General features: G+C 34.5%; 3 protein-coding genes across 5 annotated transcripts in view; 2 read left to right on the top strand and 1 right to left on the bottom strand.

Annotated features, from left to right (window-relative positions):
• Positions 1–62: 62 nt before the first annotated feature.
• Positions 63–4,482, top strand: LOC113112324 (zinc finger protein 518A-like). The gene is made up of 2 exons (XM_026277786.1): positions 63–1,673; positions 3,118–4,482. The coding sequence occupies exons 1-2, from the start codon at positions 146–148 to the stop codon at positions 3,828–3,830; spliced, it is 2,241 nt and encodes a 746-aa protein (XP_026133571.1). The 5' UTR covers positions 63–145; the 3' UTR covers positions 3,831–4,482.
• A 918-nt stretch (positions 4,483–5,400) lies between these two features.
• LOC113112329 (B-cell linker protein-like) lies at positions 5,401–25,834 on the bottom strand. 3 transcript variants are annotated; one of them, XM_026277792.1, is made up of 25 exons: positions 25,672–25,834; positions 25,444–25,506; positions 20,619–20,665; positions 17,842–17,907; positions 16,757–16,813; positions 16,017–16,063; positions 15,752–15,792; positions 14,428–14,557; positions 12,942–13,045; positions 12,786–12,858; positions 12,664–12,708; positions 12,558–12,583; positions 11,569–11,591; positions 11,163–11,219; positions 10,870–10,897; positions 10,169–10,214; positions 10,008–10,080; positions 9,886–9,913; positions 9,768–9,798; positions 8,795–8,885; positions 8,673–8,704; positions 8,369–8,418; positions 8,133–8,216; positions 7,327–7,482; positions 5,401–6,387 (listed from the first exon to the last, which is right to left on the bottom strand). In XM_026277792.1, the coding sequence occupies exons 1-25, from the start codon at positions 25,738–25,740 to the stop codon at positions 6,271–6,273; spliced, it is 1,584 nt and encodes a 527-aa protein (XP_026133577.1). In that variant the 5' UTR covers positions 25,741–25,834; the 3' UTR covers positions 5,401–6,270. The 3 variants fall into 3 exon arrangements, with proteins under 3 accessions (XP_026133577.1, XP_026133578.1, XP_026133579.1); XM_026277793.1 differs by having other exon boundaries at positions 11,163–11,216; XM_026277794.1 differs by lacking the exons at positions 20,619–20,665; positions 25,444–25,506; positions 25,672–25,834 and adding an exon at positions 18,996–19,230 and having other exon boundaries at positions 5,403–6,387.
• LOC113113212 (DNA nucleotidylexotransferase-like) overlaps positions 21,222–27,922 on the top strand; it is a 65,548-nt gene continuing 58,847 nt past the window's right edge. The window contains exon 1 of the mRNA XM_026279380.1: positions 21,222–21,405. The gene's annotated coding sequence lies outside the window, so the exon portion shown is untranslated. The remainder of the gene's footprint in view (positions 21,406–27,922) is intronic.

Raw genomic sequence — 27,922 nt, 5'->3', positions numbered from 1 at the left:
CTGTGAAACAGGAGAGGAATGTTACGGCATGTGGATGGAAACTAACAGAGAAGTCCAAAAATGGCCTCGACGTCTGGAGGCGGCAAACACCTTCACCTGCTCCACGTGCAACGATGGCATCTCCTTCAGACCCCGCGAATTAACAATGCATTATAAGATCGCCCATGGAGGCGAAGGAAGCCCCCCGATGTTTCCATGCAACATGTGCAATTTCTCCTCGCCAGTGTTCACTACGCTTCAGCAGCACCGAATGCAACACGAGGATTGTTTGTTCGCTTGTGAGATTTGTGATGACGGCGTCCAGCGAACGCTTCCCCAACTGACCAAACATTGTCAAACCCAGCATGCTCTAAACGGTCAATACCACTGTCCGAAGTGCAAACTGTCCGTCTTTGAGATTAAGCAGTTTGTGTGTCACTCGTGTTGCATTACTAATGGCGATGCACAGAAAGACGATCTCTTGAAGCACGTGACTGCTGCATGCCGTCAAAGGTGGAGCCGCAGGAATTGGTGGAGAAAGCGGCCACACGTCAAGCAAGACATGTCCCAAGAGTTCAAGTTATTACGTCCAAAACCAGAAGCGCAATGGACGTCCCAACTGCTCCCGTTCTCCACACCCGGTCTACTGGACGACCACGGCGTCTTCGTGGATCCAGAGAAGACCTTAGAGGAAACAAAGCAGTTTCTCGAGAGGAACATTTGTAGTGCTAAAAACTGGCCTGTGTGTCTTAAAAGCGAGGAAGCGGCAACAACACCCCATCCATCAAAAACGAATGCGAAGCGATGCGTCACTGGGAAACATAAGCTAAGTGGACTCGTGGAGAAAAACAATATATCCATTCCCCCAGACTGCACTACAAAGGTAATCGGAGTCAAGATGTTGGACGGCAAAAAGCATTTAGTTCTCAAAGTCATTCCTTCAAACAAGCGAGACGCTTCGAAGGATACTCGCACTGTGAAACCTGCCGATCAGCGAGACGAATCCAAAGATATTTCAATCGCTAATGCCTCAGGAAACCGTTCTCAGGTGACTTTTATAAAGCCTTCGTCCCAAAGACAGTGTGTAGCACAGCGGGACTTTTTGTCTTCGGTGTTTGAGAGGATTAAAAGCCAACAAACAGATGGATGCAACAATCAGGAACATGCACCCATCGAAGCACATATTCAAAGTCCCCGTGCAAAAACAGCGGAAGACTGTCAAGACACATGCCATGGAGATTCAGGATGCCATAGTGATCTGACCTCGGATGCAAGTTCTTCGGAAGAAAGATGTAGGTGTTCACGACTCCTTCCGACGGTGTTTGATGAAGAACATAATCTTGCACTGGATTCAAACTGCATTAACCATCAACCAAACACATGCTCTATCTCTGGGTCTGATTGCGTGAGTCCGTCCTCTAGATCTCCCTTGAAGGATGGGACTGAGTCTTTGTGTCAAAGTGAAGCAGGGGGCCTGTTATTCCATGGCAATGCTGACGAATGCACAAACAACATGGACCCCAGAGATTCTCTGGTCCCAGTAGAAAGCCTCGCTGCTCCAGACCAGCTTCATATGGTGGGTGAGCTGCCTTTAACAACAGCCATCCATTTGCTGGATGAGACGAGAGAGGACTGTACGTTATCGCCTAACGTCAGCTCTGATGAACATCTGAAAGATTTAACACACGCTGGAGGTAAGCGATATGCAGAGCATTCTGGGATCAGGTGTTTTGGCTTTTAGACATGTTTCCCATAGTCATGGAAAATTTGAGGGAGTTGCTAAAAGACTAAACATTTCTTTAGATTAGTTGAATGTGGTTTGCTCTAGCTATACTCAATATTTTATTGGTTTGTTGGTAGTGAGGTCTAAATAAAACGATTGAAGTCATGCAATGGAAAAGCATCACACGGTGTATCCAACAAAACATTGAAACTCTTTGCAGAAGGCAAATGATTTAGATGTTTAATAGGTCTTAGCATGCATACATAGATATCTAAAGTGGATAAGACTATATGAGCCATTATATGTAAATCATGCGCCATATTGGAAAGGTCAAAGCTTTAGGTTCACTGTGCAAACCTAGTTATTAACCTAGCGTTTAGCAGCTGATTTGCATGGATTTAGTTTATCATTAAAGCTAGAGAGTTCTACATATGGTGAAGAAAACAACAACATTATTAATCATTTCAGAACCCTATATGTATCTATAGCTAATTGCTATATATTTATTATTTATAACATTTTATATTTCAAATAGAATATATATTTAAATTAACATTTGGAATAATAAGTAATAATTATTAACGAGTAATAATACAAAATAATTAAAATTATACATTTACAATATGTATGTGTTTGAAATGTTTGAAATAAATTATAATTCTCTGATAATTATTATGAAAACTTTTTTAAGGTATTTTATTTTTTTTACTCTGTTGCCACAAATATTCAAAATATTTAATTTAAGAAGTAAAATATAGTAATCTTCTATAAAAAAATTATGTAATCATTTAATGCAAAATTAATACAAAAAAATGCTTTTCAGCTTTATGTATTACTCTGACATGTGTGGAAGGTCATTTCCACTTCTGAATAATAATAATTAAAAAAAAGGTTATTATATTTTGACTATTTTGAGTTATTAAGTCAGAATTGCAAGATAAAAACTCGCAATTCTCACTTTATAACACAACTGGGAGTTCTCGCAATTGTACATTTATAACAAGCTACTGTGACTTTATATTTTGCAATTGTGACTTTATAAATGAGTTTATATCTCGCAAATCTGTTTTTATTTAACGCAATTGTGACTATAACTTGCATTTCTGGCTTTATAATTCATAATTCAGATTTTTTTTCTGACAAATGTGAGTTTATATCTCGCAATTATGTGAAAAAAAATTCAGAATTGTGGAATAAAAAGTTGCAATTACCTTTTTTTTTTATTATTGAATGGCGGAAACAGACTTCTATAGACATAAATCGTTAACCTATTTTTTTTTTTAGCTTTTTTTGATGTTTCACTCAAAATAGCTAATGGCAACCATAAACCAAGTTACATGTTTTTGCCTCAGTGCGAGACTTAAAAATTAAACCAGTACAATTTTAGCTGCTATCCTGCTTCATGTTTCCATCAGGCACAAGCCAGCGATCTGATCCGGTCTCTCTCCCGCCTGATGTTTCAAACTCTTCCACATCTGCATCAGTTTCTGGATCCAGCTCGTCAGTCGTCCCTCTCGCATCGCTCAACAGAAAGCGCATGGTGGAAACGTCCTCGGCTGACCCTCCCATCAGTAAATCCCAGAAGCGATCGGAAGACTCTGTCCTCTTCTGGGAGCCGGTGTCTCGAGACGCTTCGGTGACTCTTCGACTGATTCCCTACAGCGCTTCGCAATCCGTTAAAATCCCTCGCGACGACCAGCCCGTCATAGTCCTCAACCATCCCCACACTGATATCCCCGAAGTCACAAACATCATGAAAGTGGTTCACAAGCACAAAGGAAATGTGCAAAGTGTCGTACTTTCTCGTAAAACTCTCCGAGCTCTTTCCGAGTTCAACTGCGAATCCTTTCGCCGTAATTTCGTCGCTGCTTGCCACGCATCCCACCGCGGGAGAGAATGGCCAAACGGGACGGTTAAAGAACGGTTCGGCTTGAAACTGAGGCTGAGAAGAGTGTGTGGAAGAAAGTACACCGTAGTACCGACGGTGTCAGAAAGCATCGTTCTTCAGCCGACGTTTAGATGCTGGTTCTGCGGGCGGCTTTTCACAAACCAGGAAGCTTGGGTGGGACACGGACAGAGACATCTAATGGAAGCAACCAGAGGCTGGAACCAGCTCTTCCACAGATAGAAATGCATTCATCTTTATTTTTAAGAAGGGTTTCTGTGTGCATCTCAGGGTGAGAAATACACAGTCGTGGTCCAAATATATTTCATTCTTTACAGTAATAAACCCTTGTCGGTGACTGACTCTTTCAAGTTGACACGAGCAAGCATTATTTATTTCGCTCCACGATGTGAAAACATGCAGTGCATTATCTAATAAACTAAAAATCACTGTTTTGAGACAGTGTTTGTTTATCTCAGGTGATATTCCACTCAACATCAGTTTGTCTTAATACTTTATGTAGTTTTGCATTATTTTATTGCTTTATTTTGGTGTGTGTCATTTAACCATTATTATACTTTGTTGCTTTGTTACTAATCATCTCCTATGAGGCTTTGTGATTGAAATGTTTACAGAAATTGTTGATTGTCTTTGTAGTAGGCTACACATCTGGTGTAGCGTCCTCTGTTCATCACATTACCAGTATATTTATCATTATATTTGTCATTAGTTTAAACTCTTGTATGCAAGAGCATATGTTGACGCAGCATTGCTGAAATTATGTTTTGTATTTATGCAAATTGTCTGTATTTATTTTTTCAGCGTGCTGTTAAGTCACATGGGTTTGATTAAGGGTTAAACCTTACATCTATCTGAGTGTATTATAAAAAAAAAATGTTGCAACGGTGATGTTTTGGTCGTTAAATATTTTTATTCCCATTTATAAAGCCAAATGTTTTTTTCTTGATCAGAAGAATAATTTCTTGAGTTTATCTTCACCAGGTAAAAACGAGACTTGAATAGTGGTGTGGATTTCTGTAGATATTTGAAGATGTCTGTGATCCACTTCACTTGAAACCAAAGTAAACGTGTCTCTCTTATGTTTGTGTTGAAGTTAAACACTGTGAATGAAACCTTGCATTGCTGTATTGAAGAAGTGCCTCTATGCAAAAACCCTTTAGCGTTAACAATAAATAAAGAAATCATTATTTAGATTTTTGTTTTTTTGTTTAAGGTACATGTAGCACTTCAAGACTGTTTTAATATGTAGCTGTGTGTTTTTAACACAAATTAATATTACAAAAATATAATGAAATTTTAAATAGATGACTAAGAATTCACACAAATCTTACTAGATGTCTTAATCTAAGCTTAAAGCTGCAGTAGGTAACTTTTGTAAAAATATGTTTTTTACATATTTATTAAACCTGTCATTATGTCCTGACAATAGAATATGAGTCAGATAATCTGTGAAAAAATCAAGCTCCTCTGGCTCCTCCCAGTGTCCTATTGCTATTTGCAGGAATACATCGCTCCAGGGAAGAAACAACCAATCAGAGCTGCGCTCCGTAACTTTGTTTGTGTTCAAAATGTAGAAAAATGAACATAATAAGCGAGTACACCATGAATCCATTTTCCAAACCGTGTTTTTGGCTTGTCCTGAATCACTAGGGTGCACCTATAATAAGTGTTTATATTCAGACTATTTTAGATTGCTTCGGGGATACCGCGGCGGAGTAACCCAGTACCTTTGTGATTCTTCATAGACATAAACAGAGAGAAGTAGTTCCGGCTACGATGTTCTTCCGCAAGACGCAAGCAGTTCTGTTTATTAACCGCTAGAGCGTCAAAAGTTACCGACTGCAGCTTTAATCGATGATCTGGAAGTTTAAAACCACTGCTAGAGAAAACAAGCATTTATTTAGCATTTATAAGGCAAATTAATTTGCCGTGACGTACATGTTTTCCCCTCTTATTGCAACTTAAAAAGTGATGTAAATAAAATTACAGAACAAATGTAGCCACAGAACCAACTGTAGCTTCTATGTTGTAGATTTTTTTTTATTTATGGCTTGTTTTTTTTTTTACTAGTTTTAGACGACATACTCATGTAAAGTAGCTCCAAAAGTATCTTTGTAGAAAATTTGTATATTATACAAAATATACAAATATATTTGTAACAGTTCCCACATGACAAATATTCCCCCTTATAATAAAAAAAAGAAAAAAAAAGAAATTAAGGTTATACAGTGCAAATCATTATAATTTTACACAACATAATACATAAAACAATCGCTTGAATTAATAAAAAGTTAAAAAAATTTTTTTTTACTCAACTCACCTTTGTATTAAAAACAAATGTGTTTATACAATGATTCATACACCCATAAACTGTACCGTATTTGTGTATATCTTTATATATCATTGCTCTTCTCCCTGTTTTTCAGGGTGGTTTGCTGTATTTTTAAATGCGCAACACACACTTTTTTGTCTCCGTCAAAATAAAAATACCGCGTCTCTGCCTGTAACCTGTCATTCGGCTAAATAAGTTATAAAAGTAGCAGCATGTTCCAGCTTTGCAAGCATTTCTGTTTCCATCCCCGATAAAGGTGAATGTGAAACTACCACACGGTCGAACGAATGTCAGCACCCTCTCAACGCAGTTATATTTGTCATGAACGTCTCATGGCTTGACTGCGTGTCTGAGTTTGGTGAAGTCTTTGGTGTTGCTTTGTGAGTCGACCAGCACTAGAGGATTCTTCTGGTGGTTCTCGATGATGTCTGAGACGCTGCTGAAACGCTTGAGAGAGAGAGAGAGAGATGAGAGAGTTTAGCTGACTTCTACCTCGTTTCATCTCATGCAGTGACATCTTTGAAAGCTTGTTTTCCTGTGACTTTTTTATTTCATATTTCATTTTTTTTTATTTCTTGCAATTCTGAGTACTTTTTAGGAGTGAGCATGCTGACAACAAATAATATATGTATATATATATATATATCTAAATAAATAAAATTGACACTAACACCGCCAGTAGGTGGCAGCAAGTCTCTGTTTTAATAAGTGATTCATTGAATCATTCATTCAAGAGATTCATTCAAAACGGCTGATGCATTTTTATTGGTGAAAAAAAAAACAAGCAGTAATTTTTCAAAAAATATAACTCAGTCAATATTAAATTCTTGTTTGTTTAAGCGTTGTATACAAATAATATCACATTTGCGATCACTAATATTTAAGAAATTTATAAATATAGTTTAATTGTTTTTTTTTTTTTATTATCGGGGCATTTTTAATAGGCTTCTTTATGCAGACAATGCTTTTGCACTTTCAAGACCTGTTTTTATTAGTTTTTTTGCAAAGTGAGTTCTGGTCGAGGAATATTTTGCACAAAAGTTTATATCTCACTATTCAGGCTTTTTATGACTATTGAAAAAAAAAACTGAATTGTGAGATATAAAGATGCGATAACCTTTTTTACTTTTTTTTTCAGTTTTCAGAATTGCAAGATGTAAAACTCAGTATTCAGAGAAAAAAATTACGAGATTACGATACTTTTTTATTTTTATTCCGTGCATGGTGGAAACAAGCTTCCATAAGACACCACAAAGACTTAACTCACACTTTTCCGCATGTTATGAGAGCATTAGTTAAATAACATTGAGTTGAGAATGAGCAAATAATGAAAACATTTTAATTTTCAAAAGCAAAGTATTCAAACACTTCCGTGTCTGTTTTTACCTCCTCTCCTTGTTTCTCTTTCCCTAAAGAATACTGTTTGGTGGAAGCGATGTAGCGGACAGGGATGTTGTAAACGCGACTGTTGTAAAACACCACCAGGGTGTACGGCTGCTGTGCGTCCACACCAGAGCTCTTCCTGAGCAGAAAAGAGCCGTCCTGAAATCAAATCAGACACAGACACATAAGATCTCAAGCAGGTTAGACTGGTATTTACTGTACATTTATGCATTTGGCATGCATTTATCCTCATACAGCATAAATTACTCTTAATCAGCTCATGCATTCCCTGGAAATCGAACCCATGAACTTGGTGTTGCAAGCACCACTACAGGAACGATACTCTGATGATGTTGTAAAGCTTAGATCAGGAGCCATTTTTGACCCAAGACCCTGTTTTAATTTCTATTTTAGGTTAATGCATTATAAACAAAAATGTTATTGCATTTATTTAAATTGAATGTTAAATGTTCATGTTGATCATGTTCTATTCTGTAATGTTAATATGAGTCATGCACTGTCGGAATAAAGAGGTTGCATTTTATATGTGCAACAGCCTGCCTTTTTTACTGGCAGTCCTTTATGAAATATAGTATTTGTAGATTTTTATGGTGAGTAAACATATTTTAACCATTTTTTTTTTTTTACGGAAATTGGACTGCTTTTTAAACTGATTTTTCCTCCTGTGTGAAATATTGAATGATTTACATTTGATAGAAATATTTGCATTGAAACAATTTGCCTGAATGCACTGTAAGTTGCTTTGGATAAATGCATCAATGTAGATGTTTAGTGCAGGTTTGACGTGCCTTGGCTGAGCGTATGAGAGCGTCCTCTGCTGTCTTGCGGTCACAGCTGCTGGCATACCAAACCTTTTTATACACACCAGCTTCCTGTGTGAGAGAACAGGACAGTTAGACTGACAGACGCTGTAAGTGCATGCTGGGATGTCCTTGATTATAGTAGTTATGATGCGAACTCAGACACACAAACATGCATTTTTCATTTTCATCACATTTGAAGGGAAGTCTGTCAATGCAATCACCTCTTCAGCATCTCTAGCTGATCTGCTGTCCGAAGCCAACATCCCTTTGCCTGTAGAAACAAAATAATACTAATCAACAGCTAGAAAAGAAATGCATGCAAGTCTTCGGCCTTGTGGACAGAAAAATGTCAACTTTTATTCATATAGCACTTTATATAATACATATAGTGTTGAAGCAGCTTTACAGTGTTAAACAGGAAACACGTGTGCTGATAAAGCAAGAGGACAATAGACAACACTCAGTTCAGTTCTCTTCCAGCAGTGTTGCCAGAAATCATGTCCACTGAAAAAGCATGCATCTTACTCTGGGAGGGAAGCTGCCGAGGCAGAGGCATCCTGTAACAGAAAAGGAAACTGTAGTTTAACTTTCTGCTCATAAAAGCATGATAGTTCATGCCTACAGGAGATGATGAAACTGTTGTTTACTTGGCTCGATGGAACCCTGTTGCTGAAGGGCTCGGTATGGTGTCCGCTGGGCTTCGTGGTATAGTCCCTGGTGTTGTTTTAATTAATGTGGCTGTAAAAAAGATTATGCAATTGTTAATAAGCAACTTTAAAATTTGCTTTCAAGGTCATAGTTCAAATTCCCTCTTTATAAATGTGCAGGAAACTCTCATGTCGGTAGCATCTGTAAGTCATTGGCTATATTCAGAATACTTTACTACTATACTAGTACTGCTTGAGCATTATGCTAATTATCTGTATGCGAGTATGCATGTATGGATCTGTTAAACTGTGCATTATAAAACAGCTTTATTTGTGGAAACATGCTTGGTGTCTTTAAGCATGCATGCATGAATCTGTTAAATTGTGCATTAAAAACTGAACTTAATTTGTGGAATATTGCATCAGTTTAACAAAATGCAGTGAAGATTTTATTTGTGCCGTATATGCATGCACATGATTGGATGAGCCAAACTGTGCATAATAAAACCGCTTCATTAATGGAATACTGTATTAGAAATGTGTGGTATTCTCATTTTCTCTATGCATTCATGCATGGGTCTGCCAGCTTGTGGGTTATAAAACAGAGCTTATAGTTTAGGAAAGCATCACGCATCAGTTTGACCAAATGCAGTGTAGATTTAATTCTTGCAGCATGTTCATTTTCTTCATGCATGCATTGATCTGCCAATATTGTGCATTATAAAACAGAGAAGAAACGTACAGAATGATATTTTTTTCTGTGCATGCATGCACCTGCCAAATTCCAATTATATGGTAAAACAGAGCTCTTGAGGAAAATTGCATCAGGTTTAATTCATGCAGCATGCTAGTTTTTTTTTTTTTTCATGCATGAATGGATCTGCCCAAATTGCACATTATAAACAAAGACATTTTTTAAAATTAACATTTCTCATAGCATATGCATTCTGTTTTGCATCACGTTGATAGTTACCTTCACTCTCCCTGGGAGCAATGTTTGGTTTCTGCAAAAAAATTGAAAGGTGTTTGTCACAGAATGTTTTGATTTACCCTTAAATAATAGAGATTAGATAGGATAAGCGAGTCCATACCGGTGTCAAAGGAGGATTAGGTTTCTTCCTAAAAGATCAGCCGTGATGAACCGTTAGATAGTGAGCCTGATATTATGGCAGATTTGATTTATTATTGTTCAGGGTTTGAAGGAGTCACTTACAGGTCTCTAGGTAGCGGTGTAGGTATTGATGGTCTGCAGGCCTCTGTGGTCTCCTCTGGCCCTTCATTAACACCTAATGAGAATCAGACACATGTGGTTGCTGTCTGTGATTGTTTTTGATGCATTCATTCGCTCCGGTCTGGTTTGTGACTGATACTCACTGTCTTCTGCGTCACACATCTCATACTCGTCCTCGGACTGTGGTTCCTGCTCAAAACACATGCAGACCGTCATCATAATCTCCATTCAAAGCATGTATTTCCACGGTTATATATCTACATATAGGTCACTCATTTACATAATAGCAAAATGGTATTTTTTATGAATCATGTTCGTTTTCATTAATTTCTTAAAACAAACACACACTTTAGTAGATAGATAATCAATAGTTAGATTTTGCATCATCTAAGTTAGTTAGTGCTATTTAAAAATAATATTCATATTTACAGTCCATTAATATTAACAGATATAATTGTTGATTTTAAGCACGTTTTAGTAAAAGTTGAGATTAATATTATCTCAAATTAATAAATGCTGTAAAACCATTGTTGATTTTTAATTTTCAACAAATGTCTGCATTATAAAATTTTACTTTTTTCATATGAAGCATTTCATTTGTCTTATATATATATATATATATATATATATATATATATATATATATATATATATATATATAAAATAGAAAAATAGAAAAATAATTTATTATTTAAAATTAAAAATGAATTAAAATATATTATTATCTATGTTCTTATTTTTTAAAATTTTATATATATATATATATATATATATATATATATATATATATATATATATATATATATATATATATATATAGAATAAAAAAATATTTAATACTCACTGGATTTTTTGGGCTTTTGATGTTCACTCTGTGTGAATAGATATAACATGGAAACACTTAAATTGCTTGTTTGTTCATGCATTTAACTCTTTCCTGTAAAACTTGTTTTGTAGTGTTTTTGAAAAATGGCAGTGTCATCATCTCATGAAAGAAGTATGTATTTATGCATTTGATAGAAGCTAGTATTTTGAGATGGTTATAATGGTGTTTATAAGTGCTGCTGAGTAACTGAACAGAGGTGAATCCAGTGCATTATAATCTAGTGGTGTGTAATGGTCTTGATGGTGTAATACCGTGGACTGGCTGTAGGTGGCGCCTGTGTGCTGGGTTGCAGACTGGAGTTACTCCTGCTGATCAGAAAACATCAGTTATTGACAGAGAACAGAGAAGCATGTGATGTGTGACTCAGTAACAAAGGACACGAGGAAGTCGAGGACTGAATCATCAAGGGCTGCTTTTGGAAAAAAATATGAACACTATTACTGTAAGACTGAGCAGTTGTAGTGTAGATTTTCATGTATGGATATTCACGTCTCATATTCATGTACTATGTAATTGCTGACTTAAACTGGTCAAACTGACATGCTTTTATCCATATTGAATATTATTAGTGCTGTAATGAAAACTGAGTTCAGTTTAATTAATTAATGTAATAAAAAATATTAAAGAGAAAGAAGGGTTAATTTTTAAGAGTTTTACCTGGTCTTAGACGGAGAGTTCTCCTATAATTAAACACAAAGCATTTTGTCAGAGCAGTTATAAAGCAAGTTAATTGTCCATAAATAAATATTGTATTTAATGCATGATGTTATTTGTTGGACTACCTGTTCAGGTCATATTTCATGCCAAAATTATAAAAACATAATAATATATAAAATAAAATAAAATGTAGAAAATGTTAAATAAATGTAAAAACTATATATATATATATATATATATATATATATATATATATATATATATATATATATATATATATATATATATATATATATATATAATTATTATTATTATTATTATTATTATTAAATATTTTTATAAATATATAAAAAATATTATTGTAAATATAAAAAATATGATATTATGTATGATGTTGTACTACCTGTTCAGGTCATATTTTATGACAAAATTATAAAAGAAAATAATAATAATAAATATATATATATATATATATATATATATATATATATATATATATATATATATATATATATAATATAAAATTGTAAAAATGTAAAATAAATGTAAAAACTATAAATAAATATATATTTAAAAATGTTATTATTAAATATTATTATAAATCTAAAAAATTAAATATTATATTATGTATGATGTTGTAATACCTGTTCAGGTCATATTTTATGCCAAAATAAAAAATAAATAAAAAATAATAATAGAAAAATGATATAAAATAAAAATGTAAAAATGTTACTATTAAATATTATTATAAATATAAAAAAAAAAAATATTATTGTAAATATAAAAAATATTATTTTATGTCTGATGTTGTACTACTTGTAATCTATGGCGATTTTAACTTCAATAATAATAATACAATCATGATTTTTATTACTGTATAACAAAAATCTGAGATGACTTTTCTTGCCAAATAAAATCCTTTATTTTTTTATTTTTGATCCGAATATCACATCAGTGACCTTGACAAAGCTCTTTTGATTTCATCTCACCTTCATATCAGGAATCTCGTAGAAATCTAAAAAAATAAAAAATAAAATAATAATTTAAAGTGTAATACACAAATATTTGATCAGTGAAATCTAATCAATCTCTCACCAGGACTTTTTCCAGATGGTTTGGCTCCTCTGTTGACCAGCGGCTCTATTAACACACATTACACATCATTAGGGCTTGATTTACACCGGAGTAATTCAGCGTGCATTCCTCGCTCTTCTTACTTGATGCTGTTTTCTCAGTGGGGTCGATGTAATTATCATCCACTGTCTGGTCCTCCGGCTCGATGTAATCGTCCTGAACGGAGGAGAGAGCTTCAGCGTCAGGACTTTATTGAGCACTAAATGAAAGTCTGTGTTATCAATACAAGCCGTTATTACATCATCTTCCTCCGGCAGGCTGCGGTGGGTCAGTCGAGGGGGTTTGTGTCTCTGTTGCACATGGAAAGGATGGTTTGGTTTCGCCGGTCGACCACGACAGCTGTCTGCAAGACACAGGGAGTCCGGGTTTACACGCTGCTTTTGGTGAACTGGACCTTTTAGTTTTACATCATCACTTACTCTACTGTAATTCTGTTCACTGGGTTGGGACTGGGTTTTAAAGTCAACATGCTTCTCGCATCTCGTTTCTTTGATTGAGATTGATCGAGATTGACATTAGAAGGCGAGTTTGAGAAAGAAATTCACAGTTGTGTTGCAGGAGCTGTCTGAATGCAGAACTCCAGTGTTTTTCTCCCATCATCCGTCTAATGATTTTCTCAAACACAAAGTTCATGTGGTAATTCAGTTGCATAGAAATCCACATCCGTGACTTTACAAGAAGGGATCAGTGCAAAAGTCATTTGGTTTATCTTTTTTATTTACTACCACGCGCATTTTAAACTAATTCAATTAGAGTGTTTACTTGTTATAGAGATACTTTCATAAATTACACAAATTTAGTTACATATTTTTTTACAAATTTTAATTTTCATCTTCATTTTTTTCTGCTTTATTTTATTTTAAATAAATATAGTAAATTTTTTTTTTTTTTACCTTTTTTTTGCCTTATTTTCTGTTTTTTTTTTTTTTTTTTTTTTTTTTTTTAACCATTACCATCCACATTTTTTATATGGATACTTTTTTTTTTTTTTACAGAAATGCTGGAAAATGTTTGCATATGTAATATTTAATTGCCATTCCACTACAGAAAGTGGGAGCATTAATGAAGAAAAAGAGAAAACTAATTCACAAAAAAAAAAAAAATAATAATAATAAAAAACAAAAAAAACAAACAAACACACACACACACAAAAAAAATATATATATATATAATTTTTTTTAATGAAAATGGGATATTAGGCAATATTTGTAAATAATTTGTAAAATATTTATTATATGCATTTATTTAAATCAGGGCTTGCACAACTAATCATTTTACTTTAGCTAATTTCCATATTAAAACAAAAACAAAACATCCATCCATTTGAGAGATAAAATGCAAGACAGAAAAACTGTTTTTAAAACTGTAGCACGTCAGTTTCCCCATTTTTTAATTAATAAAATGTCTTAACTAAGTATGCACATTTATTGCATACCATAATGAATAGCTCATTTCAAATATTACGTACTTTTTTACTTTTTCTCCTTTAACAGCTCTCACTGGCCACATGACATACATTTTTCCAGCATTTCAATAATATTTAAATTCTTAAATATTTGAATGTCCAGATTTAAAGTGCGTGTGCATCACTGTGAAGCACAACAGTTAGCGTACGGTGCCTGGCTGGGGTCAAAAAGGACATTTAATATTATTCCAGATGCCTCGTTAAGAAACAGTCCCACCTGACTCCTGACCGTCAGATGATTGGAGGTGGAGCTGACTCACCCACATACTCTCCTCTGGTGTTGGTGATGGACGGGCTGACCGTAAAGCCCTTCATGTGTCCGTCCAGCCTCGGCGGGGGCTCGTAGCTATCATCGTGTTCCCCCTGGGGGTCCTCGTACGTGTCACTGTCCTGTTACAGTTAAAGATGGACATGTGATCAGTGTATCTCCTTATATATCTCTTTATATTTCATGCTTTTACATCAGTTCAACTGGAAAACCTGCAAAATTTTTACTCTTTTTTACTCATCTCAAACATGTTTGACGTGTCAGCAGTCATTATTGTTTCAAATAAATGTATAACTTAAGATTTGATTTAATTAGATGTAAATCTGACTGTTATTTTAGTATCATTGAGATTATAGGTTTTATTACTATTTTTATGTGCATTTGTATTTTAATTTTATTTTCTGTTTTCATAAAAAATGGGTTATTTATTTATTTATTTAGCCTTTACATTTTAAAATTTTAGTTTTTAATTATTTTAGTATGACTTTTTATATATGTCTATTTTATTTAACTTTTTTCTTACTTTTATTTCAGTTTTGGTTATTTTAGTACATCAAGTAAACCTTAATGAAAGTGAGAAATATTTCCTTGGCAACTAGTTAGTTTTTATTCATATTTTAGTTTGTTTTTATTTTTATATTTTTTGTTTTTATATTTTTTTTATTTTCCTTTTTCATTTTAATTTTTACGTATAATATATATATATATATATATATATATATATATATATATATATATATATATATATATATATATATATATATATATATAATAGGTAAAAAACAAAAATGAAAATGGAAAATAACAAAAATAAATAATTAAAAAAAAAGAATATATAATTTAATATAATTTATATATATATATATATATATATATATATATATATATTGTTAATTTTTTTCAGTTGCATTTTTATTTTTATATGTATTTTTTTTACATTTATTTATTTATTTTCATTTCATTTTACATTTACATTTTTAAGTAATTTAGTTTTACCTTTTGTTAGTTTCCATTCTTATTTGTACATTTTATATTTGCTTAAAAGTCATTTCTGAGTGAAAATCTACACCAAATTTTGTTTTTATTATAACATTTTATTAAAATGTCATATTACTAATTAAACCTTTCAGACATTTTCAGTTCGCGTAAAATGTGTTTTTAATAAATATTTGAGCTAGAATATTGAATTGCATGCACATGGGCTACAGTTATTGCATTGTGCATTGAATTATTACAGATTTTACATCCATTCAGCGTTATATTTGCGAAAGTTCTCCTGTAAGTGAGCTGCGAATATCTTTTACTGATGCACTTACAAAATCAGAGTCAGAGTCCTTCTCAGAATCTGGAGCTTCACCTGAAAAGTGACACAACTTGAGGTCAGAAGCTAAAAATGCAACATTTGTCCTAACTTAGATTCAATCCTGTTTTGATGGTCCAGATATGTCGTGATAATTCCCAGACTGCACTGAGTTACATCAGATAAAGCCGTTTTTTTAGGATTCGGATCAGGTAAAAGTAGCCTACTTGCACATTTTTTCAACGGCACATTCACTTTCTAGTTCAGAGACTTGAACTTGCCTTGATAGTCTCGCACTGGTACTTTCGGAGGTCTTTTCTTCTTTATTCTGAAACAAAATCAAAAGCAACTCAAAATACAGGAAGTTCATTGCTGTGTGTTAATGCTGGGTTTCATGTGTCAGCAACAGTTAAAGCACATAATTACATGTAATCATAACGAATGAAAGCAAAGACACACAATGGCAGGACACAGAATAATGAGACGGTTGTTAAAGCTCTCGCAGACGTTACGGTGGGCGTCTGGTGCTATTTCTACACATAGTGAAGACACATTTATTTATATAACGCTTGTGTCAAAGCAGCTGAGCAGTGTTAAACAGAAAAATACCTGCTGATTATGCAAGAAGACAATACAATGTTAAAGTCAGTTCATGCTTATATAGATAGAGAAGATCAAAGCAGACGCTTTAAAGGACATCATGAGCTTTGATGCCATTTTAAAGCAAGATAACTTGCTTAAAAAAAAAAAAAAAAAAAAAAAAAAAATTAAATCATTAAATAAATAAAATGCTAAAAATTTAATGAATAATAATTAAAAAAAAATAATTAATTAACATTAAAATTAATTAAATAATTAAAATAAACCATTAATTAATTTAAATTCACTAGATATTTTTTTTATCATTATTATTATTATTATTATTTTTATTTTTTTGTGCAGGTAAATGGAAAAAGACACACATGCTTGGTTTTAAGGTTGAAGCCTCAATCAAACAGGATTCACAACATAGAAATCATACCGGTCCAATGTATTTCTCCCGGTTTTGAGAATATTAGCTGTTTGTTCTGTCTGAAACCTTAGGAATGAATAGATTAAAATGCAAAATATTTCAGTTATGCGTATGGATGACTAACACAGCCATGCTGAATTAAATCTAATATGTATAGAGATCTCATATATATATATTTTGAGGTACTGATTCCAAAAATAGTGTCTGTTCTGCTGCAGTGCGTCACACTTTCTCACAAAATGTGTGCATTTTGTTGCATTTCTGCTTTTGACAACAACTGTACAGTAATGTGAAGAAGCCTTGCATGCTCCCATAATCAGCTGGAAACACCACAAACACATGATTCCTGTCTGAATCGGAGACAGATTGCAACTATTTGATCCACTCTCAGGGCTTTTTCACACATGCATGACATTATGTGATCCCTATCCTTATCGCTTTCCCCTTTTCCACTCCTCTGAAGACTGTTAAATTATTCATTTGGAATACTTCCGACATAACTTTCAGCTCTTGCATTAATTTGCTAAAGTGTTTCACATTTCCTAAAGAAAGCACGAGTGGTGTAAAACTCATCAGGTGTATTTTTCTGCCTGTTTTATTGCTGGAACTTGTAAATCTAGTGTTTTAGGTAAAGTACCAGCACATCTTTCGTGTGATGGTGTGGAACAAAAATGCAATGAAGTGCACTGGCGTTTCATACTGAGGGTTTGGAAAAACCCCCGAGCCGTAAGCAAGAACAATAGTATCAGTGATACTTGGAAAACACCACTAATTATTACATTTATAAACATAAATGTGCTAAAACTGCTTTTGGGATCTCATGTTGCAATAAAGAACTCATGCATGTTTTTGCACAGCAGGTGTTCCTTCATTAATAACGATTGCTTCTTTTGCTGTAAGTTTGATATTGTTTCTGTCATGCATGCCACACCTTATGAGTGTTTTGGGACTATGGCTCGGTGTGAATAGAGGAAGTGAGAGGAAATGTGTTTGAGGACGGTCACCAGATGTTTCCTCGCGTTTTAAACTCGATAGATAACTGTCTTCTCCTGTTGTGTTTTAATTCACCAAGAAGTATGTCGAATGTTACACACCTTTTTAGTCTGTTGAAAAGGCTGTCGTCATTCTTTTTTATGTCTTGGACGATTTTTTGGAGCTGCCTGAAACACAAAAAAACAAGTTAAATAAAAGCACATGTAGATTCAAATTTTGAGGTCGGTAAGATTTTTTATTTTATTTATTTTTTAATAGAAATAAGTATGTTATACTTCTAATATAACAGGAAAAAATCTGAAATATTATTACAATTTTAAATAACAGTCTTCTATATGAATATCTGTTAAAATATAATTTATTTCTGTGATGCCCCGCTGTATTTTCATAATCATTCCTCCAGTCTTCAGTGTCACATGATCTTCAGAAATCATGAAAATATGATGATTTACGGCTCGAGAAACATTTCTGAATATTATTAATGATGAAAACAGTCGTGCTGCTCAATATTTCTGCGGAAACCGTGATGCATTTTTTTTTTCAGGATTCACAGATGAACAAAAAGTTCAAAAGAACAGCGTTTATATGAAACAGAACTCAGTTGTTACTTTGTTACCGTCACTTTTGATACATTTAATGCATCCTTGCTGAATAAAAGTATTAATTTCTTTAAAAAAAACACACTTTTGAACTTTAATAGATAGATAATCAATAGTTAAATATTTGCATCAGTAGAAAGCAATCATTAATCTGCTTCATGGATCTGCTTCAGACGTGTTTCTAAGTTTCTGTTCAAGCGTAAAGCATGAACTGTGGCTTCTAACATCTTATCAGATATAAAGCGAGCTGTTTCAGACAGACCCCGTCTGAGCTGCTTCACATCTGTGTTTGTGGAGGACAGACGTGTAATGAATATAATTACAGTCTTCACAAAACTTCACAGCTGCGTAGAAATTCAACACAATTCACTGACCTCCGCTGGCATCAAGTATCACTGATTACATCTTTAATGCTTTACCTTTTATAAATAACGATTTCAGTGTCATTTCAAAAGCTTTCCTCTAGTTTTGAGAGATGCATTTAAAAAAACTGTTTAATTGATAAATGCACGCAGAGGTTTAGTGAATGCAAGCATTTTGATTTATTGAATACACAGACAATCTTTAACTTGCAGTAGTCCGACTGAAACTGAGAGCTGAGGACTTCCTTGTGCAAAGATAACAGTCAAAGTAAATAGTTTAAAAGTTTGCCTTACCTAAGTTTATCTGAAGCAGGAGCTGTGATTCTGTTGAAATGCTCCATGCTGTGTCTCTGTAGCGACTGCGGTTAGTTAGTCGCATGAACCGGTAGTTAAGTGTCTGCTAGTAGTCGAATGGCTCATAATGAGTGTGTTGGACATCGGTGGTTAAGCAGCACATGTTACAGCTGAGGGCGACGTTTTTTTTGTTTCCACAGAAGTGGTTGGTAAGGAGGATTATGAAACTGCTGTTGAATCTCATGTTACCTCTATATTTAGAGCCACTTTGAACTGATTCACTTTAATGAAATGATGCTATTTCTCGCGTCTCTGCGTTCTCAGTTCTCCGTCTGTGCTTTTTGTAACATTTTATGCGTCTAATTATAATTATGAATGTCTTCTCTTAATGAACTTTATTATTGTTCTCTTCTGTTTCTTCCAGCAGTCTCCTGATGCATGAGAGCTTGCACTATGAATGGTTTTTAATGCATTTGTATTCATAATTGATAAAGTGAGAACATGTCATTTAGTCCAAGGATATGAAACACACTGCTTGAGATTTCTAAAAATGTTTTGAGGGGATAGTGAAAGTATGTTTTATTTTTGGTTGCGTTTGTAACTGATGAGGAACAGTGACAGTTTTGCTCAGTTGCTCTTGTATGAATTTCATAATATATATATATATATATGTTTCTATGCAAAAAATAAAATAAAAAATAAAATGCCTAAACATTATTAGAATATTTAGAAGTGAAAAAATTCTAAAAAAAATGTCATTCTTTATTTTGTCAAAAAATAATTTAAAATAAAAAATTAAAATTGCATGTTTTTTTTTTGGGAAAAATAAAAAAATGTATAGAGAGAGCAAATATAATGTTGGATCAACAATTGAAAAAAAAAAAAAAAAAAAAAACCTTAAAGTGAAAATTAATTATTAAAATTAATAATTGTACTCTACTGATGTATTTGTAAATATTCTCTTGTACAAAATTAAATTAGTTAAACTTTCTATATTTTAATGTATATTTAGTTATTTAGTTACATGCTGATAGATTACAAACCAAATAAAATAGCAATTTAATGTTAAATATAGATTTATATATATATATATATATATATATATATATATATTCTCTCCAATATACTGTATATATTTGTATCTTTACAAAAAAAATAAAAAAGGCATTTCCTAAAATTCTCAAAGTACTTAATATTACTTGCATAAACCAAGTGAAGAAACATGCTTTAATGTTCTTTACTGATGTCTTTGTACATATTCTGCCTAAAAATATATACTTTTTGAAAATATTTTAAACCAAAAAAAAAAAAAAAAAAAAATATATATATATTTTAAACCTGGAATAACTCGGCCATGAAATATAAAGAATGTTCATTGAGAATTTTTTTTTTGTGATAAACAAGTTTTACAACATTTGCCTCATATGTGGAATCCAGGTTATGTTAATATCTAGAATTGACAACACTGATAGATCTAAAACTAGTGCAGCTTCCTCATCGCTGCCACAGACAGTCACTGACCTCAATCAATGAGGAACACATGAGAGAAATACAGGGGATTCACTTCATGTGTTTCTAACAACAAGTATAGAGTAGAAATAGAAACAGAAATGGATTCCTTACGGCCGATGGATGAAGCTGAATTTGTTGAGGTCTCCGTCCGAGAGCATCTGCAAGAGAAGCAACAGGGTTAAATGTTCTGAGGTGAAATATAGTCAAATAATAAATTCAGATGCCTGATTTATTTTGCCATTTTTATGAATATACTTTGCCAGTAAAACCTCAACATTTTATACACCGGATCATAGAATAATATCATATCATTTCACATAAATAATGTCATTTTTTAATGCAACAAAAGTTGCAAAGTAAAGTCAAATGGTGAAATTACATGAACAAATTAAAATATGCTCTTTTTATGTTTTATTTCAGGGTCATAGGATGAACTGTTCTGGATTTATTAGGGATGTAGAATTTATTTTGAACACTAGTATGCTCTTCAGTAACCACACTGACTAATTAGTTTGTTATTTCAAAGTTACGTCCCTTACTAAGCTAGCTTTTATACACAGCCCTGTTAAAATAGTTTGCTGATGGCTTTTGTGCACATTATAACTGACTCACCGACTCACTGAATCAATACAATCTGAAAAAGTTCACATGAAGCAGCTGTCAAATGATATAATCAGAAAACTTATTTCCAACACTAGGTGGCGCCCTTAGCCAGCATTAAATTCCCCTGACGTCATCTGCTCTGTGTGCACTCGAAGTGTGCTGGGGGAAGTCTGTTCATTTGTGTGCTTTGATAACGAACAGACCTTGATGACTGTTAATACCTGATCCACAGAGCATCAGGAAGAAAAACAGTCCTGAATGAATTCCTCTGAGACCCACAGAACAGATCATGGCTGTAAGTTTCTGCTCCGATGCTTCCTGAATAATAAACAGGCCACTGTATTTGACCTGTTTATGTTTAATGTTGAAACTCTAGGGCCTCCTTTCATTTGGCTCTTTTTAGTAGTTCAGGAAGATTCCTGAAGATGCAACTTGATTTTGAATTCAGTTTTTATATCTGAAGGAAATGAGTCGTGTTTGGCTGAGCAGAAGTCTCTGTCCTGGTGGAAACGTGTGTGGCACTGCAGCACTGCTTTTAGCGCGTCGCTATGTGGTTGCTAGGGTTTTGTGGGGTGTTTTTGGAATGATGCTTTGTGGTTGCTAGGGTGTTGTCTTGGGTTGTTTTTTAGAATGTTGCTTTGTGGTTGCTAGGGTGTTTTCAGACTGTTGCTAGGGTGTTGTCTTGGAATGTTTTTAGAATGTTGCTTTATGGTTGCTAGGGTGTTGTGGGGTGTTTTCAGACTGTTACTAGGGTGTTGTCTTGGGATGTTTTTAGAACGTTGCTTTGTGGTTACTAAGGTGTTGTGGGGTGTTTTCAGACCGTTGCTAGAGTGCTGTGTTGGGGTGTTTTTAGAACGTTGCTTTGTGGTTGCTAGGGTGTTATCAGACTGTTGCTAGGGTGTTGTCTTGGGATGTTTTTTAGAATGTTGCTTTATGGTTGCTAGGGTGTTGTGGGGTGTTTTTAAAACATTGCTTTGTGGTTGCTAGGGTGTTTTCAGACTTTTGCTAGGGTGTTGTCTTGGAATGTTTTTAGAATGTTGCTAGGGTGTTGTGGGGTGTTTTCAGACTGTTACTAGGGTGTTGTCTTGGGATGTTTTTAGAATGTTGCTTTGTGGTTGCTAGGGTGTTTTCAGACTGTTGCTAGGGTGTTGTCTTGGAATGTTTTTAGAATGTTGCTTTATGGTTGCTAGGGTGTTATGGGGTGTTTTTAGAACATTGCTTTGTGGTTGCTAGGGTGTTTTCAGACTGTTGCTAGGGTGTTGTCTTGGAATGTTTTTAGAATGTTGCTTTATGGTTGCTAGGGTGTTGTGGAGTGTTTTCAGACTGTTACTAGGGTGTTGTCTTGGGATGTTTTTAGAACGTTGCTTTGTGGTTGCTAGGGTGCTGTGTGGTATTTTCAGACTGTTGCTAGGTTGCTGTGGGGGTGTTTTTGGAATGTTGCTATGGTGCTGTGACGTGTTGTCAGACTGTTGCAAGGGCGCAGTGTTGGGGTGTTTTTAGAATGTTGCTTTGTGGTTGCTAGGGTGCTGTGAGGTGTTTTCAGACTGTTGCTAGGGTGCTGTGGGGGTGTTTTAAGAATGTTGCTTTGTGGTTGCTAGGGTGCTGTGAGGTGTTTTCAGACTGTTGCTAGGGTGCTGTGGGGGTATTTTTAGAATGTTGCTAGGGTGCTGTGATGTGTTTTCAGACTGTTGCTAGGGTGCTGTGATGTGTTTTCAGACTGTTGCTAGGGTGCTGTGACATGTTTTCAGACTGTTGCTAGGGTGTTGTTACGTGTTTTTAGAACACTGCTGTGCAGTTGTTGGGGTGACCAAAACACACAACAAAATTAATAAAACTTAAACTAAAATTAAAGTGAAAATGAAAGATACAAAAATAAAATGCAATTCATATTTATCTCACAACCACAATAACAAAACCCTTACCATCTGAATTTAGCAAGGCACCTTTCATAAGAGTCTGAGCAGAAACGGGTCTAATAGAGACAAATACAAGAGGTTGAGCTCTCTGAACCCCTGCAACTCTCTGAAGAGACAAAGACAAGAAAATCACCTAGCGCTGCCGAAAAATCAAGCTTAGCCTTTTGACACAGAATAAAATATCGAATATTTCGCCCGGGCGCCTCCATGGATGCTACTTGCTAAAGTGAATTATTTATGTGGAGTTTCTTCAGGAGTCAGAGAGAGACACTTCAGCAGCGGCCTGGAATCGCAGCTGCATTTTAAAAAGCTTAGCAGAGTCCTGTATCCACTCGCCCCTCGCTTTCACAACTTTCCAAAACTGTCTGAAAAGCAGTCAAAGACATCTGAGGAATTATATATCAAGAACACGAGATCGTCGAGTTTGACCCAGCACTCGGTCTGACACACGAGACGTCACAGTTACTTCTGTTCTGAAAGAGGAAGACACGAGCAAATGTGCTCCAGGACTCTTGTGTTGACGATTCATCTTTCACACTGATCTGAGAACAGGTCGGCGTTTGTGAAGCAGCTTGAAAATAGCTTTCAAAGCTGCAAGCCACTCATGACCGAGGACGCAAGATGTGAAGCTTTCTTTCTTCCCTGTGCTTTTCCTATTGAAATCACACAGTTGTGATTTATAAAAACAGTCATCTAATGTTTAGACCTCTGCTTCTTGTTGGAATAGTTATTTTATCCCCAGCACAGGACTGAAAGTGATCATGTTCTGTGTTTACAAATGGCTCATCAGGCTCTCAGCACACACTCACTGCGTGTCAGAGGAAACGTTCCTGTGATCTACAGACTCTTTCACCAGATGGTTAATGCATAAACATCATATGAATATGCAAAGATGTCTAATATATGCCCTTAACACCCATTCAGGAGGACAGTGGGAGTGATGTAGAGGAGTAATAGAGAAAAACAAATCTGAAACATACGGCACGCTCTCTTTGACTTCACTGAACTTTAGCACAAGACGGATGGATCTCGTACAAATGAACACTATTAGGCTGCGAATAGGAAGACAAGGCTATTTTTTGCGAGTAAATGAAACTGCTGGTCGGTTGATCAATCGGGAAGGAAGTAGGGATATTTTTTTAATCTGAAAGTTGGAGTTTTCAGAAGTTTCAGAAGTTTTTTTTTTTTTTTTTGTAATGCCATGTCAACTCGCTGAGTCAACAAAACCAAAATGAGGAACAATCTATTTAAAAATCAATGATAAAAAAGCTTTTAAAAACTGTCTTTATTTTAGTTATTTTTTTTAAATAAAAAAATAAAAATGAAAATGAAATGTTTTGTGTTTTACCATGGAGCAATAAAAATAAAAAATGAAAATGAAATGAAAATATTTGTGGTATAATTTAATTTAAGTTTATATTTTAAATGAGTAAAACAAAAATGAAAATTAAGGAATTTAATTTTCAACATACTTTTAATTAGATTAATTAATTAGAAGCATCAAAAAACAGATATGTTTTTCTATTTCTGTTTTAGTTTTTGTACTTCATTATTTTATTTTATTTCTGAGTCAACCAAAAATAATTACGTATTTTATTTTCAGCACACTTTTAACAAGATTTTAAAGAATCTGACGTTTTTAATTTTACTTTTTTTATTTTTAAATTTATTTTTTAATATATTATTAATTATTTAAATTTACCAGCCGTAATAAAAAATAAAAAAATAAATAAAAAAAATAAAATTACACACATACTGTCTACACACGATGCAACAAAACATTGATATCCACATGTTGTAATTGATTTTCATAGCAAAATCGAGTTTGATATTCATGATTCACAAGTTTATATGGTGCACAGGCAGTAAATTTGGGTTTGGACTGATAACTTCAATTCGATCTACTTCATTTAAGTCCCACCATCCATCTATTTCATCTGGAAATGTCAAATGATTAATTTCAAATGTTGTGAAGTGTGTAATTTCCATATCAACAAACGCAATTGCAAATATAATGACTGTTTCCAAACATGTTTCCCAAACACTCCTATAGGTAATCTCAGCCGAAACCTGCTACGCTGATTCAGATGGATGTTGAAATGTCGTGCGACAGTGTAAACTATCCCAGTTAGATCATAAAAAGTCTCTCTCAGCCTCATCAATGCAAATCCATTACAGAAACCACAGCAGCTGTGATTATATATTTAAGGAAGTAGTTTTTCTGCTCACTTCCCCATGTGAAATAATGAAACTGCTGTTTTTTTTTTATTACATTGATCACTGATTTGATCTAAAATCTGTGAATGGTGGACTTAATCACTCATCATGACATAAGTAAAAAATAAAACAGATTTGATTTAGCTTAATACATCATTTGCAAAGAGCAAGCAGCAATATTGAGCAAGAAAGGAACCTACCAGAAAGCGACAGCCGTCAATCCTGTTTCTCTGCACAGCGTCTGCACATTCTTTCATGTTGTGCTGTGAACAAACACCATTAAGTTTGAGTCATTTTGGATGGTCATGAATAAACATTATGTGCAGCAGATCAATAAAATAACAAAATAATGTTGAAAAGGCAAATAGAGTTGCTAATATCTTGTGCAAAAAGTGGTTTACAGTTAAATTGAATGTCTGGATGCATACCTGACTGAGAAAAGCGGCGACCTGAGCTGGACTCCAGCCTTCACATTGCTCTCTAGTTGGTAAACTCATCCTAGTCAGTTTTCTAGTCTAACTTCTCTTAACCAGCTCTGATGATGACTGACATTTAGCAGAGGCTTTACTGCTCTTTATTGCTGGTATGAGGCAAGTTCATGCAACATGGGAAGTTCCTCTTGACGGTAACTGACCCCTACGTGATTATTTGCTCACACTTCTCAGTCAGAAACTGTGGCAGGGAATTCATTTGTGTAGGTAATGCAAAGCCACAGTCTATTTTGACTTGCGTATGATTTTGAGACTGCTATTACACGCACACAAAGTGTGAAGCAACATCTCTGTGTGGGAAAATGCAGGTTGCAGAGAAAGGTAAATGAAAGATAAACCCATTCCAAAACTCATTGGTGCTTTTGAATTCTGTTGTGCTTCACTGTTGTTTATATTTATATTATTTATCATTTTATTAGAGAAAAATGGAGAAAACAGGCCCAAAAATATGATTCATTTAACAAACACTGTGGATTATATATTTTTTTCCTGTAATAGTAAATAATGCATTAATAATAATACATAAATATTGTATTTATTTAACATTAAATACAAATTTAAAAAGAAAAGACGTTAAATCAGTGAAATACAGACACTATTTTATTTATTGTGAAAATAAATGGACTTGGCTTGATTCAAATGTTCCAAAGCTTTGTTTCAGTAAAGTTCAGTTTCTACATACACTGACTTTCACTCAGAAGCAATGAAATATGTTCAGTGAGCTCACTTGTGGTTCTCTGCTCTAATGCTTTTAATATCGTTTGTCATTTCCTTTTAAAATAGTTTTTGCAAAACCATCTAACAAACCATGGCATGTGATCATGAGAAGATATTTGGCATTGCATTATGTGCTTTATGCAATAACAATAACCTAAATATAGCAATATCACTCAGAAATTATGATACAGGCGCATCTCAATAAATTAGGATGTCGTGGAAAAGTTCATTTATTTCAGTAATTCAACTCAGATTCTGAAACTCATGTATTAAATAAATTAAATGCACACAGACTGAAGTAGTTTAAGTCTTTGTTTTTTTTTAATTGTGATGATTTTGGCTCACAGTTAACAAAAACCCACCAATTCACGATCTCAATAAATTAGAATATGGTGACATGCCAATCAGCTAATCGACTCAAAACACCTGCAAAGGTTTCCTGAGCTGTTTGGTTCACTAAGCTACACAATCAAGGGGAAGACTGCTTATCTGAGAGTTGTCCAGAAGACAATCATTGACACCCTTCACAAGGAGAGTAAGCCACAATCATTCATTGCCAAAGAAGCTGGCTGTTCACAGAGTGCTGTATCTAAGCATGTTAACAGAAAGTTGACTGGAAGGAAAAAGTGTGGAAGAAAAAGATTCACAACCAACTGAGAAAACTGCAGCCTTATGAGGATTGTCAAGCAAAATTGATTCAAGAATCTGAGTGAACTTCACAAGGAATGGACTGAGGATGGGGTCAAGGCATCAAGATCCACCACACACAGACGTGTCAAGAGATTTACTGAACCACAAACAACGTCAGAGGAGTCTTACCTGTGCTCTGGAGAAGAAGAACTGTTTTCCAGTGGACCAAAGTCCTCTTTTCAGATGAGAGCAAGTTTTGTATTTCATTTGGGAACCAAGGTCCTAGAGTCTGGAGGAAGGGTGGAGAAGCTCATAGCCCAAGTTGCTTGAAGTCCAGTGTTACGTTTCCACAGTCTGTGATGATTTGGGTGCAATGTCATCTGCTGGTGCTGGTCCATTGTGTTTTTTGGAAACCAAAGTCACTGCACCTGTTTACCAAGAAATCTTGGAGCACTTCATGCTTCCTTCTGCTGACCAGCTTTCTGAAGATGCTGATTTCATTCTCCAGCAGGATTTGGCACCAAAAGCACCAGAAGTTTGTTAAATGACCATCACCGGACCTGAACCCCACAGAGAATCTATGAGCTATTGTCAAGAGGAAGATGAGAAACAAGAGACCAAACAATGCAGATGAGCTGAAGACCACTGTCAAATAAACCCGGGCTTCAGACCACCTCAGCAGAGCCACAAACTGATCACCTCCACGCCACGCCGAACTGAGACAGCAATTAAAGCAAAGGAGCCCCGACCAAGTATTGTACAGTAAATGAACATGCTTTCCAGAAGGCCAACAATTCACAAAAAAATATTTGTATTGGTCTAATGAAGTATTCTAATTTGT

The sequence above is a fragment of the Carassius auratus genome, chromosome 13 (genome assembly GCF_003368295.1).
Source record: "Carassius auratus strain Wakin chromosome 13, ASM336829v1, whole genome shotgun sequence".
Lineage (NCBI taxonomy): Eukaryota > Metazoa > Chordata > Actinopteri > Cypriniformes > Cyprinidae > Carassius > Carassius auratus.
The sequence above is the reverse complement of the archived record's forward strand: the minus strand, read 5'-3'. Positions and strand labels throughout refer to the sequence as shown.

Coding starts and splice junctions, on each gene's coding strand:
- LOC113112324 (XM_026277786.1), top strand. CDS start 146: ATGCATTATAAGATCGCCCATGGAGGCGAAGGAAGCCCCCCGATGTTT. Junction 1,674..3,117: donor AGATTTAACACACGCTGGAG/GTAAGCGATATG, acceptor TGTTTCCATCAG/GCACAAGCCAGCGATCTGAT.
- LOC113112329 (XM_026277792.1), bottom strand. CDS start 25,740: ATGAGTTTACCAACTAGAGAGCAATGTGAAGGCTGGAGTCCAGCTCAG. Junction 14,558..15,751: donor AGGACTCTGACTCTGATTTT/GTAAGTGCATCA, acceptor TAACTGTAACAG/GACAGTGACACGTACGAGGA. Junction 7,483..8,132: donor CTCTCATACGCTCAGCCAAG/GCACGTCAAACC, acceptor ATTTGATTTCAG/GACGGCTCTTTTCTGCTCAG.